Raw genomic sequence first — 19,242 nt, 5'->3', positions numbered from 1 at the left:
ACTGTAAATGGAGACCAGACATAAGTCTCCCTCGGTTTTTCAAGTTGTGTGTCTGCCTCTGAGAGGCTGAGAAAGTGATCAGTTTAAAACTTCAGACCATATCTTGAGGGTCTGATGAATTGACTCAGGTAACATGTTCCTAGGACTCCCCTTGTTAACCTCTCACCTTGCTTTCCCCTGGTGAAACTCATCTCCACATGGGCTGCCTACAATGTAAAATGCAAATTCCCAGTTGGAAATTCTACAATTTGTATGATGAGTGACTTTTAGCTCGACATCTCCAGAGTTTTAAAATGTAAGCTTTTATGTGATAACTCAGCATTAGAAGCTTCCTTCAGTGTTCTGTTAGCTAAAGTTCTATTAATTATTGAAACAACTGAAACTTAAGGAGGGTTTAGTTGTATGTTTCGCTCTTGCTGAAAAGTCTCTGCAGAATGTATTTGTAAACTATTTTGGCACAGTCATACAACAGTACTGTTATTTGCTAAAAATGTATCACCCTTACAAAATAATAATGGGACAGTACATGTCCTTAGGTGCAAACACATCATATTTATATGGAAAATATATTTACATATGTATCTTCAAAATATTAACTGATATTTATTATCTGTTTAATAATAATGTAAAATTTTGTTCAGAGCTGGTCTCAGTCCTAGTAGCATCTCATTCATACAGAGATTTAGTCACTCATTAATCACTGTGGGTGGAGAAGATTCATAAATGAGACTCAGGCACAAAGCGGTAACACACATGGATTTGAAGGGAGTATTGCTAGATGACTTGGATGAATGACAACAGAGGGATATTAGGCAGAGTTAGAGAGAGGGCACGGTCTCAGTCAGAGAAGACTTTGGGTATCAAACAGAGGCCACTGACAGCCTTAACTAGTTTGAGTCCTGAGGAGCCAGTGAAGGAGCTGAGCAAGTCTGCATTTGTTCAAAGTATCCAGATGAATATGAGAGCAGCATGTCAGGTCCGTAGGAAATGAGCAGCTGTGAGGCAACTGCATGAGGCACCTGCTGTGTTTTCTTCACTAGTTTTTGAATTCTAGACAAATATTCTTCAAAATGTTCTCCTTGGATAGTGTGCAAAAGTAATCTGAGGTGCGAGTTGAAACCATACACTCCTCAGTCTAGTGAGTAGGTCTTTTTCACAGATAACCAGATGATTTGATGTACAGGAAACTGTTGGAGAGCCCATGATCTAGGTTAATGTAAATTTTATATGAGAAATCTTCCTAGAGAGTAAAGCAGGGTTTTGAAGAATGCCATATTTGAGGTTAAACAGTTGGGGTTTTGAAATTAATTTTAGGTATACCGCCAGAATGTAGGTCCCTCAGGGCATGGTGACATTCCATTTGTTTTATTTGCTGATATATCTTAAATGTTGAGAACAATTATTGATACGTGCTCAACAAATATTTCAAGTATGTGCTCAACAAATATTTCTTTACTGGATACATAATGATTAATAAGAACTTGGATTGTATCGTCAACAATTGCCATAACCCTCTTTGAGCTTAGAATGAAAAATTGGGATGTTGATACCTGAATCACAGATTTACTATAAAAATTAAATAACACCAGAAAAGCATTTAACAAAGTGCCTGTCACAGAGTAAGTACCCTTTAGCACATCATCAATATTCAATATTAACAAAATGATATAAGCTATAGCAACACTCTGTGTATTTTGTTTAGAGATTAATACTTACAGCAATAAAAATAAACCCATTTTCCTTTGGTAGATCTTGCATTATCAGAACAATATAAGTTTGAGTATACACGGTAAAACAAACATCAAGCACACAAGCTATAGAGAATTTTCAGTTCAGTTCAGTTGCTCAGTCATGTCCGACTCTTTGCGACCCCATGGACTGCAGCAAGCCAGGCTTCCCTGTCCATCACCAATTCCTGGAGCTTGCTCAAACTCATGTCCATCAAGTTGGTGATGCCATCCAACCATTTCATCCTCTGTCGACCCCTTCTCCTCCTGCTTTCAATCTTTCCCAGCATCAAAGTCTTTTCCAATGAGTCAGTTTGTTGCATCAGGTGGCCAAGGTATTGGAGTTTCAGCTTCAGCATCAGTCCTTCCAATCAATATTCAGGACTGATTTCCTTTAGGATGGACTGGTTGGATCTCCTTGCTATCCAAGGGACTCTCAAGAGTCTTCTCCAATACCACAGTTCAAAAGCATCAATTCTTCAGTACTCTGCTTTCTTTATAATTCAACTCTCACATCCATACATGACGACTGGAAAAGCCATAGCTTTGACTAGATGGACCTTTTCTTGGCAAAGTAGTGTCTCTGCTTTTTAATATGCTGTCTAGGTTGTTCATAGCTTTTCTTCCAAAGAGTAAGTGTCTTTTAATTTCATGGCTGCAGTCACCATCTGATTTTGGAGCCCAGAACAATAAAGTCTGTCACTGTTTCCATTTTTTCCCCATCTATTTGCCATGAAGTGATGGGACCGGATGCCATGATTTTAGTTTTCTGAATATTGAACTTTAAGCCAACTTTTTCACTCTGCTCTTTCACTTTCATCAAGAGGCTCTTTAGTTCTTTGTTTCTGCCATAAGGGTGGTGTTATCTGCATATCTGAGTTTATTCATATTTCTCCCAGCAATCTTGATTCCAGCTTGTGTTTCATCCAGCCTGGCATTTCACATAATGTACTCTGCATATAAGTTAAATAAGCGTGATGACAATATACAGCCTTGACGTACTCCTTTATCAATTTGGAACCAGTCTGTTGTTCCATGTCTAGTTCTAACTGGTGCTTCTTGACCTGCATACAGATTTCTCAGGAAGCAGGTAAGAGAGTCTGGGATTCCCATCTCTTTTAGAGTTTTCCACAGTTTGTGGTGATCCACACAGTCAAAGGCTTTCGTATAGTCAATAAGGCAGAAGTAATTGTTTTTCTGGAACTCTGTTGCTTTTTCGAAGATCCGACAGATGATGACAATTTGATCTCTGGTTCCTCTGCCTTTTCTAAATCCAAGTTGAACATCCAGAATTTCATGGTTCATGTACATTGAAGACTGGCTTGGAGAATTTTGAGTATTACTTTGCTAGTGTGTGAGATGAGTACAATTGTGTGGTAGTTTGAACATTCTTTGGCATTGCCTTTCTTTGGGATTGGAATGAAAACTGACCTTTTCCAGTCCTGTGGCCACTGCTGAGTTTTCCAGATTTGCTGCATGTTGAGTGCAGCACTTTAACAGCATCATCTTTCAGGGTTTGAAATAGCTCAACTGGAATTCCATCGCCTCCTCTAGTTTTGTTCATAGTGATACGTCCTAAGGTTCACTTGACGTCTCTACCCACAGGTAGAGAATTTTACTTGTCTGTAAAGTAGAATCTTGCCTCCCTCCCTTCCTTCTTTTTTCCTCCTACCCACTTCTCTGTCTTTCTTTTGTTCAGAGAGCTTCGGTCTTATAAAACATTTTGTTGAAGGGCTAAGTTCAGAGAAGGGAGAAAATTATGAAAAAGCCAAACATCTTCTGGGTTCTATTTTCTATTGAATGACTTATCTTTTTTTTTTTTTTTAACTTCAGGTTGTATTTGAAGGGTCACACTGGGACAGCAGGAAAACAGAGCAGCCTGACCTTGCATGGTGCTGATTTCAGCACTAAAGATGCTGATAATGACAACTGTATGTGCAAATGTGCCCTCATGCTAACAGGAGGTAAGTCCTACGGGGCCATTCTCTTAAGTTATGTTTCATTGGTTTGAGGCTTGAGGTTTCTTATCTGTGAGAAAAGACTATGATCTTCTGGTCAGGAAACTTAAGAGCAAGTCCCTAGAGATCATTTTGCTCTGCCCACTAATTTACCACATGTTCTTGTGCAAGACATTGTTAGCATATTTAGAAGTGTGCCTCCTCCCCCAGCATGTATGGCGGGGGTGTGCTAAGCTTGGTTCTGAATAAATTCTTAAACCTCTTAAAGTCCCCCTTATCCTACTTTCTAAATACTCATAATGATCCCTGTGGTGGAATGAACAACAATTTGAATATTCAGTATACAGAGAAAGCAAAAACCCAAACTTTCTTACAAAATGCTGTACAACTGTGTAATTGATCATTCTATTGAAATGGAGTCAAGAGGGAAGAGAGGTGTAGCTAGGTCTAAAGTTTTGCAATTCAAACTAGCTATACCAGTGCTTTTACATTATAAGGTATTGATCTCTGCAAGACATTTAGTTGGTATCAGTTCAGTTCAGTCACTCGGTCATGTCGGGCTCTTTGCGACCCCGTGGACTGCAGCAAGCCAGGCTTCCCTGTCTATCACTAACTCGTGAAGCTTGCTCAAACTCATGTCCGTCGGTTCAGTTATGCCATCCAGCCATCTCATCCTCTGTCATCCCCTTCTCCCCCCGCCTTTAATCTTTCCCAGCATCAGGGTTTTTTCCAGTGAGTCAGTTCTTTGCATCAGGTGGCCAAAGTACTGGAGTTTCAGCTTGAGCATCAGTCTTTCCAGTGAATATTCAGGACTGATTTCCTTTAGGATGGACTGGTTGGATCTCCTTGCAGTCCAAGGGACTCTCAAGAGTCTTCTCCAACACCACAGTTCAAAAGCATCAATTCTTCAGCCCTCAGCTTTCTTTATAATCCAACTCACATCCATACATGACTACTGGAAAAACCATAGCCTTGAGTAGATGGACCTTTGTTGGCAAAGTAATGTCTCTGCTTTTTAATGTGGCATCTAGGTTAGTCATAAGTTTTCTTGCAAGGAGCAAGCGTCTTTTAATTTCATGACTGCAGTCACCATCTGCAGTGATTTTAGAGCCCAATTTAGCTGGTATAGGAGATATCATTAAATAATATATGTCACTGAGTAAGAGAGTTTATCCTCTTTCACTTTAAAAAAATTTTTTCTCACCTTGTGTGTCAAAGAGAAATTCTCAGTTTAGTACTAGCTTATCTATACTTTTTCAGCACTTAATAATTACTCTTCTTAGCAAAGAAGGAGAAAACTCTTCAGCCTCCGTCTCAAGACCCTGGTAAGGGCAATAGCATCTACCTCAAATTAATTAAAATGTTTTTAATTTTACTGAATTTTATGTCTCCCTTTTATTATAGAAAGTGGTGCTGATTTCCTCTTTAAAGGAATGATGTAAACTTTGCATTTTAAAAAGGATTCACAATATTTAATATTTAACAAATCATTGATTTCAAGAAAAATATTCATTAAATATTAATAAAAGTTATAAATGGGCCTGGCAAAAACTGCTCGTGAAGTTGATAAATGACTGAGTGAAGTCTAAGAAACACTGAATGAAAACCTTATGGCAAATGATGTTGCTCAGAATTGTTCCAGGCTCTGGCATAAAAGCAGTTGGCACCAAGCAAAACTGTAAAGGAAGCTTTTTCCCGGTGTCTCTCTTCTCACAGTTTCAGTGTTGTTTCCCTCTCTTAATGGAAGAGTAATCACTCCCACCTTTAACTATTCTTATCCTCTGTTTTTTATCCTGTAACAAACTCATGCTACTAGAGAAAAAACTCTCTAAATCTAACATTAAACTTCTCCAAATATAGTATTACTATCATTATTATTATCTTCCTTGAATCCCAAACCAACTCTGTGAGAGACACAGGGAGAGAAACTCGAATGTACATTTTGTACATAAGGAAAACAAAAGTAATTAAATATTCATCATTTTATCCTTAACATCTAGCTTGGTAGACTGTGGCACATAGGAACTCAATAAAATATGTGTTGCGTGAATGAATGAATAACCATCTTGGAACCCTTGAAGTCACTTTCAGATTTTGAAACCAATGAAATGAATTTTTTCTCATTAGTTAACAAAGCATGAAAGAGTATAGAGGGAACATTTTGGAAAAATCTTTCCAACTTCATCACCGTACCCAGGCCCTTCATTACTACCACTACCAAACCACATCCTATTTGGATTTCCATCCACTCCACTTATAACATCTTTTCAACATCAGACTGGCCTTAGCATTACCAAAGCCAGCTTGTTATGATTCTGCCTCTGTCATATCCTCCTCCTAAAGCTTTAAAAATGCCATTTTGACATCACATTCAAAAGTCTTTTATATGCAATTTTAGCTGTTAAAAATTTAGAATATTTTGAAAATGTTACCCACAGGTTAGGTTTTGAACTTTTTTTTTCCTAAAAGAAAATATCTCTTTTTATTACCTCCATGATCCTTTAAGTGAAATTATCAGCAACTTTATACAAGGACAAATGGACTTTGATTGTACTTTTTTTGCCCACTTTAATATAGATGTGCACTTCATTTTCTCCATGTCTGTTTTTACAGATATTTTTTTCTTATCAAATAAATACAACACATGAAAGACCAACAGTAAAATTGTTCAAATGTTTACTTAGAATAGTGTTCCAATATGTTCATATTACTGTCATAATAATGAAAATATAGAGCAAAGCAAAGAGGAGAATGCATCTCTTGGTTAATGATGAGAAAACTACATCACTCAGCATTGTGATTTTATTTCTGCTTCAGATGATTGAACTTTATCATGTTCTTTCATCCATAATCATTCTTGGACCTATTTCTTACCCATCAATAAACACATATATTGAAGAGAAGAAATTTCCACTTATTGCTTGGACTGGAATAGTCTAAGTAAATATGTTTCTGTAATAAACACCACTACCCTATCAAATATCCTTTTAAAAGAATCCAGGTCTTGCAAAGTGATGTACTCTGCAAAACTAATATGTGGAATTTAGATAGCTAAGAACTGGGGTACATAAGGGTGAGTGTCAATGACAGTCCAGGTAACTTGAGTATTATCTGAAACTTATGTTCTACTTAACTACCCCCACACCACCACCACTCTATATTCTCTGTCATGGTTCACCTTAGAACCATTTTCTCCATCTAATGATTTTTCCTCTCCTTTTAAAAAGTTTGTATTTTGACTTCTTACATATTTAAAATCATCTCTTAAGCAGATAGATTTCATACTATTTGAAACTAATAATTCTTAGTTCTCTGTCATCATCAGTTAAAGCTTTGTTTTATCTTGTTTATTTATATATTTTCCATTGTTTCCTCTAAAAGAAATTAAGGATAAAGTCAGATTTATTGCCTGCTTAACCGTCCTAAATAGTTTTCTTCAAGTACATGGAGGGATTTTTGTTGGAGAAGGTGGTATTGTTGTTACCCTATCTATCAACAACTGAAAAACAAGAGATAGGCTTAATTAAAAATAGAAAGTATTTCAGCTAGACAGAAAGTAGAACATTTGGTTCTTCCTTCTTCTTAACATCTTAACTTTCTTCTATTTACTTAACATAATTCTAAGGAGTAACTGTTAAGAGTCAACTACAATTAGAAAAATTAGCAAGACAGAATAGAGCTTCTTCTTTTTGAAGAAGACCATCAACAAAAAGTAAATGATAAATACACGATTTCACATTATAGCAAGTTCTGGGGACAAAATATAGCACATGATAGTTATTAGAAGAAGGGAAAAGTGACTTTTGATGGAGTTTCCAGGAATCAAAGGCTGGAATGAGTTGCCAGAAAAGATTGTGGAGGTCTAGTTATGGACACCTTCAAGAAAATATAAAGGTAGTTATATGAGAGAGTTTACATATACATGTTCCTATAGTTGCCAGCCTACGTAAGACTGTCTCCTACGTTTTCTTCTGGTTCTGTGATTTTGTTATTCTATGTACTCTCAGTGGCTACAGTAGAGAAAAACAAGTAATATTATTTTTAAGTTTGGTTGTAGTTCATTGTTAGTGGAAAAGAAGTATAGCTGACTAAAAAAGCATATTTGCATCAGTAGAGATAGATACCACAGTGTTTTATACTTCCTTTTCCAGACATACATGTACTTATTTCTACCTTACCAGAAATTCTTCTGTCCAATTTAGAAACTGAATAATTTTTATGTTTTATTACACTGTTGTTATGGGACCATACCATATATTTCAAAATCAATATTGCCACACACATTTTCTATGAAACTGACCTCTTAATTAATCATTAGAGGTGATTTGTTAGTGTGCATTTATTATAAACCAGAAATATCTGTGATTCACTGACCTTAGGAAAATGTGTAAGTTTTCTCCTTAGTTTCCCCCTTTATATAGTATATTACATCAAATGCATATATTTCAGTAGTGGGAGGGATAAATTTGAGATGATTATATGAAATATTTTCTTAGTCTCACAGGAGAGCCCTTCTTGTACCCTCATGAACCCAAAGAAATAATCAGTTTCATTATAAACTTAATGTTTTCCCTATTATTTAATATTTACAAAATGAAAATGTAATATCAGTCAACACATGCTTTTGTTTATATGGATTTATTGTATTAAATATAAATATGCAAAAAACTATGACTCGAATTATGAAAATGAAAACCTTTTCTCATTAGATTTTTACATGCAAAGAAAACACGGGCTTTGGTACCAAATTAGTATTCTTCAAAATATATTTTTCTAAAATTCTGCTAGAAACTATAATTACTAAAGGTTACTGACCAAAAGAAAAGAAAATGACCCCTAACAAAATATGGTATTGTTTTACATTCTTTTTCTCACCTTTTCTTTCAACACAATTTTCTTATTTGGTATCTAATATAAAAGCTATGTAAAAATGTGACCTAACCCTCTGCAGAAAGAATCTGTTGTGTTAGAAACTCCAATCTGTTTTCCCACGCATAAACTATGTCAGTCAACAGACAAGACTTTGCTAAAGCTAACAAGGGATGTTCTCAGTTCAATTCTAAAAGACGGGATAAAGTCATACACATAAACTCTTAGTACACTCTCGAACTTACCAGATGCTAGCAGTAGAGAGTTGATAAATGCTTGCCTTGCCTGCTATATAACCTTGAAGAAGACAAAATGGAAGAAATTAACAGGCTATCTAACTGGTTAAAGTGACAAGATCTTTGAGAAAATGTAATCATCTTAGAGTTTTTGATAACCATTGTCAGATAACTGGCATTCCCTAGGTTTTAAGGCAAACATGTTGAGAGAAAAGATCCATATGGATAATTTAAGATTGACCACAGATATCTACATTGCATTACTGTATTTCAAAGCAATTTCTTATTTAGTACATAAGCCTGTTCCACAAAAAAGGTACATTTCTTGAAGGCAGGGACATCATGCTCTCCACCATTGTGTCTTCAGGGCCTAGCGTAGTGCTTGTCTCACAAGATGTGCTTAATAAATTTTGGTTAAATGCATGAGTAGGCTATCAGATTCTGAAAGGACATTGTGAAATCACAAATGATCTTGGTGAAAAGACATAAAAATAAATCAATGTGAATATGAATGTGACTTTTTCATGAACTTAGGTTTAAAATGCCAAAGTATGTATATGTCTTCCCTGGTGGCTCAGATGGTGAAGATCCGCCTACAATGCAGGAAACCCAGGTTCAAACCCTGGGTCAGGAAGATGTTTTGGAGAAAAGAATGACTACTTACTGCAGTGTTCTTCCCTGATGGCTACTTACTCCAGTATTCTTGCCTGGAGAATTCCCTGGACAGAGGAGCCTGGTGGGCTACAGTCTATGGGGTCGCAAAGAGTCAGACACAGTCTACTGAGCAACCAACACTTTCACCTTCACATGTGTATATTAATTTGCATGCACACACATGGAACAAAGGGATGAACATTAAAGACTAGAGCCAAATTTTAAGAATAACCTAACCCCAGAAGACTAAATTCCATATTGGAAAACTTTTGAGTGTTAGGTTTATAACTTTTGAATAAATTTGAACATTCTAACTGCAGAATTTAGGATTATATTCCTGTTCTCTGGGAGGAAGTTTATATTTATTGGAAATAATATCAGAAAATGTCTCTTAAAAGTTAAATTTGGAAAAAAGTGAATAAGAACTGATAAGCCTATAACACAAGGCTGCCACCAAATCTTAATAGTTGATGAAAATAGCAAAACAATTTTGTTTATATTTTACTCTAATAATAAGTAATGTAGTGAATATACATTGCACTGTTAGTGTATAACAGTCATTTCTGCATTATCATAAATGACACACTTAATAGTTTAAAGGACACTTCCATTAACCATTCGAAATAGAGATCTTTGGTGAGAACTAAGATAGGGAAGACTTAGCTAAGTTGCTTAAGGTCACAGAATTAATGTCAGAGGATTTGAATATGACCTCCAGATAAGCCATTACCTTATCCACTCCTTCTACTGCCATTCTTAAAAGAAACAGCACTCAAAGACAAGAATTTAGCTCTGTTTTACTGTTTGTGGCCCATTTTCATGAGGATTTCCTCACTTAACTAGTTAAAAGTAAAATGAAGTCCAAGGGAGGAAAGAGGCAGTAAGAGAATACCTAAAGGATTAAAATGAATTCAAGATTACCAGCCAGGATAAACAACTTTCTATCTATGGAACAAAAAGAAGAGAAAGGGGAAAAAAGCCAAGTCCTTGACTTGAAGGGGGTATGGGATGAAATGACAGAAGGAATGCAGAGTTCTGGAAGGATCCTTCGGCTCCACACACAAGAGCTTGCAGCTGTTCCTTGAGGCTAGTTCTGGGTAGGAGCCGGATTTGTACCCATGAAATCAGTAAGTGATTTTCATGATGGTCCCGATGACCACTATGTCATCAGTCAGTTTTTTTCAGCCTTATCCGTAGTTAGTGATAAAAGAGGAAGATTCTTACTCTCTGTGCCAGTTCTTTTGCATGTTGCTGATTAGAAAGAAATCCATAACCACAGATAGATCCTTTTATTTTGCTGTACTTTTTACCTTAGAAAAGAAGTGTTGAGAGACATTTTGTTTAGGATCAGAAGAATTTGAGAGTTAGGTTTCTTGACTTTCAAATAAATTTGAACTTCCTGAGTACAAAGTTTAGAATCAAGTTCCTGTTTTCTGGGCAAAGTTTCATGTATTGGTGATAAAATGTGAATTTTCTGCTTCAAAGATAAAAGACTCAAATGATTTTTCAAGGCCTGGGAAGCCCAAGACAGTTATTCCAAAACTAAATTTTAATGAGTTAAGTGTAAATGAATTAGAAACATGCTTCTCGGATTTCTTATTAAAATATACATAAGGTTACAGGTTATGAAGAAAAATGCTTGGCAAAGTTCATCTCAGCAATTGCCAATCTTAAAGCATTTAAGACATTTTATCAGTTGTCCCAACAGCAGATGGAAGCTGCCGCTCCCTTCCATCCTTTGCTTTCATTGCTAAGTTCTTTAAAGCTTAAAGTGCTTCTTCTAATTAACTTCTTTAACATATTGCTCATCTATCCCCAGGCACTTATAGAACAAAGTACAAAGCTGATATCGCTCCAGAATTTTAGAAGATATTTAATTCAGCTATTTGATATCTAATCGGAGAGGAAATGTAAACCCAGGCATACTCCTTTATCTGTTCACAAGGATACCTTCAATCTACACAAACTTACATTGTTCTCAGGACCCATGAGTTCATATGGTTATCTATGAATGCCAAAGGAGATTAACCAGGAGTAACCAGGAGCTTGCTGTACTTTTTGCCTGCTTTCTGTGAATATGCTTTAAAGCCACTTCTTTTCAGGTCATGCTTCATTTCTTCAAATAGAGGTAGAAAGTGGACCAACTTAAATATTTGATACAAAGAAATTCCTTGTTGTTCCTTATCAGAAAAAAACAGAAAATACTTACTTGCATACAGATAACTAGTTTTGTGAACTTGAAGTTCAGAGTATTTTATAAAGGACTGCTGCTGCTGCTAAGTCGCTTCAGTCGTGTCCGACTCTGTGTGACCACACAGACGGCAGCCCACCAGGCTCTCCCATCCCTGGGAAGAACACTGACACTACAACTGAACTTGTCATGAGTAATAATTGCCCTTTCATTTTATTTTTTGCCATCTCTGTTGTTTTATTAGAGGATAATTGCTTTACAGTATTGTGTTGGTTTCTGCCATACATCAACATGAATCAGCCATAGGTATACAAATGTCCCCTCCTTCCTGAACCCCGCTTCTGTCTCCCGCTCCATCCCACCCCACCCTACCGCTCTAGGTTGTCCCAGAGCACTGGGTTGAGCTCCCTTTATCACAGAGCAAATTCCCACTTGCTATCTATTTTACATATGGTAATGTATATGTTTCCAAGCTATTCTCTCAATTTGTCCCACGTTCTCCTTCCCCCACTGTGTCCACAAGTCTATCCTGTATATCTGCCTCTCTATTACATGCAGATTCTTTACCTCCTAAACCCTAGGTAAGCCCATAAAACCCATATTAGGTATTTAAGTGCCATGTCTTTACAACACGAACACTGAACAACTGTACTCATTTGAATCCAAATTATTTTCATATTTCTCTAATTAACCCTACCAAGCAAATAAGTAAATATGTTGGCACTGATGACTTGGTCTTCATTATTAAATGATTGCGATGATCCCATAAGATCTGATTCTTTTTATTCCTGCTCTAAAGTTTATGCCTGCTTCCTAGATAACTTACAAAAGTACATTTAGATAGGCTTTTAGAGGCTTTAATAGTGTGCCATCTTATATGATCTCTGCACCTGTGCTGTGAAAATGATTGATTAGATATTTATGATCCACATCTTAGGAAGGAGGAGGTAAGTCACTATGTGACATTGGAAAAGTTCCTTGAATTGTCTGAGCATCAGGGTCTTCATTTTAGTACTTGCCACACCACATAGGGTTGTGTGGGGGATAAACTGAGAAAATGCATATAAATATTTTAGCAGAGTCCTGATACATATTAACTGTTCAAATGTTGAATGTTACATAAACTATTGGGTAAGATCCCTTAGCTATTAACTGGTGAAGTCAGCATCAAAGTCAGGGTCTTCTAATTTCTGCTCTGGTGCTCTAGGCTCCCCATTGCCCACAAGAGCATTTTTAAACATACAATAAAAACCTCCATGTTCTTGTTCCTGTTTGTTTTGCTAGCCCTTTGTTCTCCAACCCCTTACCCACTGGCACTGCAGCCAAGCCAAGCTGCTCGCAGGCACTCTCTCCTGCCCTGCCAGAGTACGTACTGTCTTTAGATAATCTCTTTCCATCCTGTGAACTCCCACCCATCCTTCAGGATCCAGATCAAGTGATGAGTGAACCTTACAGACCCACGAACAGGATATTCTGCCTCTGTTCCCAAGATTTTCTTCATCTCTGTTAAACAGCTATCTTCTCATTTAACAGTTTGTTTCTCTCTTACACAAAATTGTATATTCCTTGAAGTCAGGAATTTTGTTTTCCTCAACTCTGACCCTGTACTGTCCATTGGTTAGTGTTTGTTGAACTGATTCTAGGTTCAATTTCCTCCCCTTCATCATGCTGCCACATGTGCTCAGGGTGGCTTTGGTAGACCACAGTTAGAGAACAAGGGCTGTAAATAATATTTAATTAAACATTCAACCTGGCAGATCTGGTTCTCCTGGTAAAATATTGCTTCCCATTCCTAGAGAATGTTCCACTTGTTCACCTGATGATAGACACGTAGACTGGATATATAGGACTTTCCACATTGTTTGCATTTCCACCAAGACTGCCGTTTTTCCACCTTCGTTTCCTGCAAGTGTTTCCCTTGGCCACTGGATACCACCAACCACACTCATGTTCTTTTAGTCCCTACCCGCCAGAGTCTCAGCTTCACGGCACTGGCATGTGCTCTGCATTGCTTAGTAGACCCTTTCGCCATCTTCACTTTGCAGTCTTCTCATCTGTCAAGTTTCATTAAATATCAACTTCTTCCACGAACATGAAAAGTCAAATAGGTCTCCTATTATTCTCCTTCATAGCCCCCTGATTCTAACCCCCCCTTCCTCTTCTCTGTTTCCTCCTCTCCTCATCTTCTTCTTCTTCCTTTTGCCATCATCATTTCCTAATGATTTGTAGCTATTTTATTTATTTGCTACTTTTTTTTTTTTTTTGGCTGTTTGTCACATTAGAAGTAAGCTCCGTAAGAGTAAGGACCACATCTGTCTTGTTGAGTGTTGTATGACAACACTTCATGAGGATTATAAATTGAATGAATAAAGAAAGAAAAAATGAATACAATAAACTCGGATGTTATATATACAGGTATCTATCAAATATAGCTTTAAAAAAAAATAAACTGGACTAATTCAGACCATAGAGGCTTTAAAAGAAAAAACAATCTGTCAATAAATCTGTAGGCCCTTACCAGTCATCTGCTAAGCAAACTCTGTTAGGTGTGGCACTAAGAATATGGAATATAAACCACGCATTTTCATTCGTTGTTGCTGTTATTTAATTGCTAAGGCATGTCTGACTCTTTTGCTACCCCATGGACTGTAGCCTGCCAGACTCCTCTGTCCAGGGGATTTCCTAGGCAAGAATACTGGAGTAGGTTGCCATTTCCTTCTCCAGAGGATCTTCCCTAACCAGGCGTCAAACCCATATCTCGTGCATTGCAGGCTGATTCTTTACCACTGAGCAACCAGGGATAATGAATAAAAGACTATGTGCTTTGATCTTCAGATCCTCTCAGCTTCAGGCTACTTTTGCTCTTGTTAACTTTGACCTATCCATACTGGTCTCCTTTCAGTGTCTCCAAAATGCCTTTCTTCTTACCCGGAACATTGTCCCACTTTACTCGTTAGGAAGGATACATAAGATCAGTTTATCCTATCCCCTCATGTGTCCCTACTTTTTCTTGTTTCTTTCCAAAGTTCACTGTAGTTTCCCAATGAATGTATTCTTCAGCCTGTGCCCTTCATTGTCAGGCTATATTCCAACAGACGTCTGCCTTCCCACACTCTTCAGAACTCTTATGACTTTCTATAAACCAAACAAATCCACACACTTCTGCTCTGAGTATCTTCATGTAACTTGGAGGATCCTTCTATGATTTGTAGTAGTCCTCAACAACAGAGTAACTGCGCTTGCTTTAGAGACCATGGTGGATATTTGAAAGACTAAGAAAGGCTCGTTAACATGATGGAAGAGTGCCTCAAGAAGGTCATAGAAAAGGAGGAGAAAGTTAAAATACTGAAGCAATCAAGTTGAGTTTCATTCTGTCCTTTAAGAGTCTTATGGGTAAATAAATTCCCTAATATCAGAATGCCTTTTTTTAAATATAAATAGCATATTTTTACTGGTTGTACTTACCAAAAAAATTTAAAGGAATTAATCTTAAGAAGAAAAAGGTGGAATTTTACAGTTTCCTCCTTCCTTGCCAAATAAGAACTTTCTTGTCCCCCGTGTTTTGACTATATTAACCTCTATGTTGTTTGCATACAGTTGCTAAAACATTAAATACAGTGTCTTTCCAAATTCATTGACATACCTTACTTTTTCCTAGTATGAGTTAGTGATTAATATAGCTTGTTAGGCCTCTAGTATGACTTTATAAATACAACCCAGCTGTATTCACGCTCCAAAATTGAAAAATGAGAACTAGTTTTTCTCCATTTAACTTTTTCTAAAGTTTCTGCAAGATGATGCTCATGTTACAGTTAAACATCAGCTGTACAGCTTTCTCTTTCTTTAGCTATTAGTCCCTTAGGTATAACTCTGTAATCAAAGGGAGGTCAACTGTATCCAAATACAAATATGCCAGAATGTCTCTGGCATAAATCTCTCCCTAAAGATTTTAGTAGTATTACTTCAGAAGAGAGGGGGAAAAGTACTATGTTTTATCTAAAAGCTAAGAACTTAATTCATTTTAAAAAATGAAGTACTGAGTTATCCTTGCAGAGAGCTATGTGAGCACAGGATCTATATGTTACTCATCATTTTTCTTTTTACTAAGTTTAGAAAGAACTTTGACAATCACAGGAAAACATGCTGCTATATAGGAACTATGTGGTTACTCTCAGTGAATGCTTCCCATATTGCTATAAACTGCAGAGAGGGTATAGCCATCCAAATTCATAGTTATGTTCTGGTATCCAGTTAATTTCAGAAGCAGCTAAGGGCCAGTAGGCAAAATTATGAACTACATGGAGGACATTTCTTTCTGTTTAGATGTTAGCTGTCCAAGCTTCTGAACTTCATTGCTAATAATTAATTGTTCTATTTCCAATAACAGGCTTCAGGTGGAATGCCTCTGAAGGGTTTCATTTTACTTACCCTTTGTACAAATCCAGGCCTGACTAGATCGTATCTTGAAACCCAAATGTTTCCCATCATTACATTGGGAAATGAGTCCCAATGGAGTGACACTGAAAGCTGATTTTCATGAGAGCATTCCTCTTTCTGATTGTACACTGTCTGTTGGATGCTATTTAAAACAATTTCACTACCAGGAAGATATTTTTTGAATACCTCTGATTTGCAAATAATCATAAGTATGAATGTTTCCCTTCAGTAAGTGGCATGAATTTCCAAATATTCAATTTACTTATGTAATTGTTTCTTCTCCTTCTCTTTCATTATTAACTAATTTTTCAGGCTGGTGGTTTGATGCCTGTGGCCCATCCAATCTAAATGGAATGTTTTATACGGTGGGGCAGAACCATGGAAAACTGAATGGAATAAAATGGCATTATTTCAAAGGGCCCAGTTACTCCTTACGTTCCACAACGATGATGATTCGACCTTTGGACTTTTGAAGGCATATCAGTCAAGAGCAATTATAAAAGCCACCAAGAAATCTGGAGAAGCCACCAGATGAGAAACTGCTTGAAAATTTCTGACACAAACAATATGGTCTCCCTTCTAGCAACAAGTAGCAGTTATGTGAAGTCACCAAGGTCCTTGACTGTGAATTTGGAACCTTCTGAGTTCACAAAGTCTCTGCTTGGGATGATTGTGTTCATACGGCTTAACTATAGACTGTCATTCACTGTCATGCTTTTAAAAGGGAAGAAACTGTTAAGCTCACTGTGCTTCAAACTACTACTGGATTTTATTTTGGAACTGTGGTAGCCAGATGATAAATATGGTTTATTTCATGTAAAACCAAAAAAAAAAAAAAAGAAAAAGAAAAAAGAGAGGGGAAGAAGAAAATGAACAACAACAAAAAGTATACATGAAGAATAAAAACTGGCTTGCCATAATCCTTTGAAAAAGATATATTACACCAGTGAAATGGTGTTATTTCTATGCAAACCTAATAAGTTTGTACTGTTGCACAATTTTAATAAAAGTTCAGGAAGAACAGCATTGCCCTCTGAGTTAGTGAAATGGATTTCAGAAGTCTAATTCCTAAGTCATACTTGCTAGTTGATTTCAGTTAACCCATCTTCAAATGTAAATTCCATTTTGATAAACTATAAAGAATTGCAGTGCATGAAGAATAGCAGTATGAATTAGAAACACACTCTGTTATTCTTTGATTTTTTGATACAGTTTTCAGAAAAAATGGACATAATCAACTATTGGACATATGAGATGAAAATTTATCCTTCCCCCCATGCTACAGTTTTCATTTATTTTAAAAACTGACTGATATATAAATATATTTATAGCCTGAGTAAAGTTTAAAGAATGTGAAATATATCATCAAGCCCTTAAAATAATATACATGCATTTAATATTTCCTTTGATATTATACATGAAAGCAGTATTTTAGAGTGTAATAAGTTGAAATAAAACCAAGTAAACTGGAACAGGTCATTTTACAGTATCTTCTTGCATGTGTCCACTTAAGTGTAACTTTATTATTTTTAAAATAATTATCTTCAATTCTTCCCCCTGTTATTTCATGCTAATTTAATTTTTACTAATTAACTGAAACTTGCTTTCCAGATTCACTCTGTTCCAGTTTCTATAAAAGATACACTTTGAAGTCTATGAAAAATGAAAGAAGAATTATAAATATCATTGTACATAGCATGTTTATATATACAGTAAACCTAATAGCTGTTTATTCTGGAATATGCAACATTGCCCTCAATTGATACAAATAAGCACATTTTCAAAAAACTACTATACCACTTTATGAAATATACTATTTTTTCATATTTTTCTACCTTGGGCTCTGTTTTCTTTCTTAGGCAATTTCTGATTTTAAGACATTACCATTACAGGAAAAAAATTGGCAAACTTTATATGTTAAAGAAAACACAAGAACAAAAGAGAAAATTAATCCTAGTCACTTAACTAAAAAAATTCTAATTACTAGCTACTATAAATCACAATGAAAATATTTCTATGGCTTAACTGATTTTAAGTCAATTTTGGACACAGATATTTGTGGCAATGTGAAGTTACTACAGTATTTTGTCAAGAAGTGCTTTCTGCCTCTAAGTGCTCAAGGTTACAAGCATGAACAGTTTTTATCAAAACATGAGGTATACTCTGATATACAAAAATTGAAATCCACTTTGAGTTTCCTTTCTTAAAAAAAGTAAAAGTTTTTATCGGGCACTAAGACCAGTTTTAGGCCTGGTGATTTGATCCCTTGTGCCTTTGTGGGTTTCCTCCATTTGAGAGAATAAGGCTACTCACATTTTTCAGAAGTTATTTTTTCAAAGTTTACCATCAAATGTTTATACTTTTACATGTGTATACAAACCTGTTCTGCCTTAAAATTTATGTTTGCAGGTATTCCACAGTTTTTCTATTCTTGTCAACTCTTTCATAACACTGTTTAGCTGCTTCCTCTGAAAACCTCCTTGATGTTTTCATTTAAGTGAATGAAAGTGAGTGTTTTGTTTTTGTGTGTTCCTAGAGATTTTTTTACTTACTATTCTTTTGAAAAGTAATACATTTTCCATCTTATAATACAAAAATAAAAGGAAATAATGGGGAAAAGCATGATATTTACTGTTTTGTTATCTGAGTTTAAAAAATGAAATATTTCCAATTATTTATAATAAAGCAGTACAAAATGTTTTATGACTCCATTATATGCACTGTGGCCATTTAACATGTATATCCTTTGCATTTAATTATTCAGGATAAGACAATTAGGTAATAGGATTTTGTCTTTCAATTTTTATATGAATTAAACTCATGTAGTTTCTATGGCAATTTCTGCACATCAATGGCAGCTTTATTTGATTTAAATAAAATTGAAAGTAACATATTTGTGCAACTCCTCATTTTACATATTTTACAAGTTTTAAAATTAGGGATATATGGAAGTATGGGTTCTATGAAAAAAATTACCAAGTGAACTAAAGTCTCAATCTTTGAAAATCTTTCAATCTTGGATATGATAAGAAAGCTTAGCTGCATTAGAACATTAGATCAAAGCAATGGGTCTGAGTCCCACATCTCTACTGTGATTGTTATGTCCTGTCAATAATTATCTTTTTTTATATCTTGTGTTCTTTTTTTTATTGAATACATTCTTTAAATTC

At 35.9% G+C, this 19,242-nt stretch overlaps 1 protein-coding gene across 1 annotated transcript in view; it reads left to right on the top strand.

The window, feature by feature from the left end:
- The window catches only part of LOC120860691 (angiopoietin-1), a 296,807-nt gene extending 277,842 nt beyond the window's left edge, over positions 1-18,965 (top strand). The window contains exons 8-9 of the mRNA XM_040236442.1: positions 3,561-3,691; positions 16,385-18,965. Coding sequence (XP_040092376.1) covers positions 3,561-3,691; positions 16,385-16,545 — 292 coding nt within the window. The 3' untranslated portion in view covers positions 16,546-18,965. The remainder of the gene's footprint in view (positions 1-3,560; positions 3,692-16,384) is intronic.
- The last annotated feature ends 277 nt before the right edge of the window (positions 18,966-19,242 follow it).

The sequence above is a fragment of the Oryx dammah genome, unplaced genomic scaffold (genome assembly GCF_014754425.2).
Source record: "Oryx dammah isolate SB20612 unplaced genomic scaffold, SCBI_Odam_1.1 HiC_scaffold_11163, whole genome shotgun sequence".
NCBI lineage: Eukaryota > Metazoa > Chordata > Mammalia > Artiodactyla > Bovidae > Oryx > Oryx dammah.
Note: the sequence above shows the minus strand (reverse complement) of the source record. Positions and strands in the feature narration are given on the sequence as shown.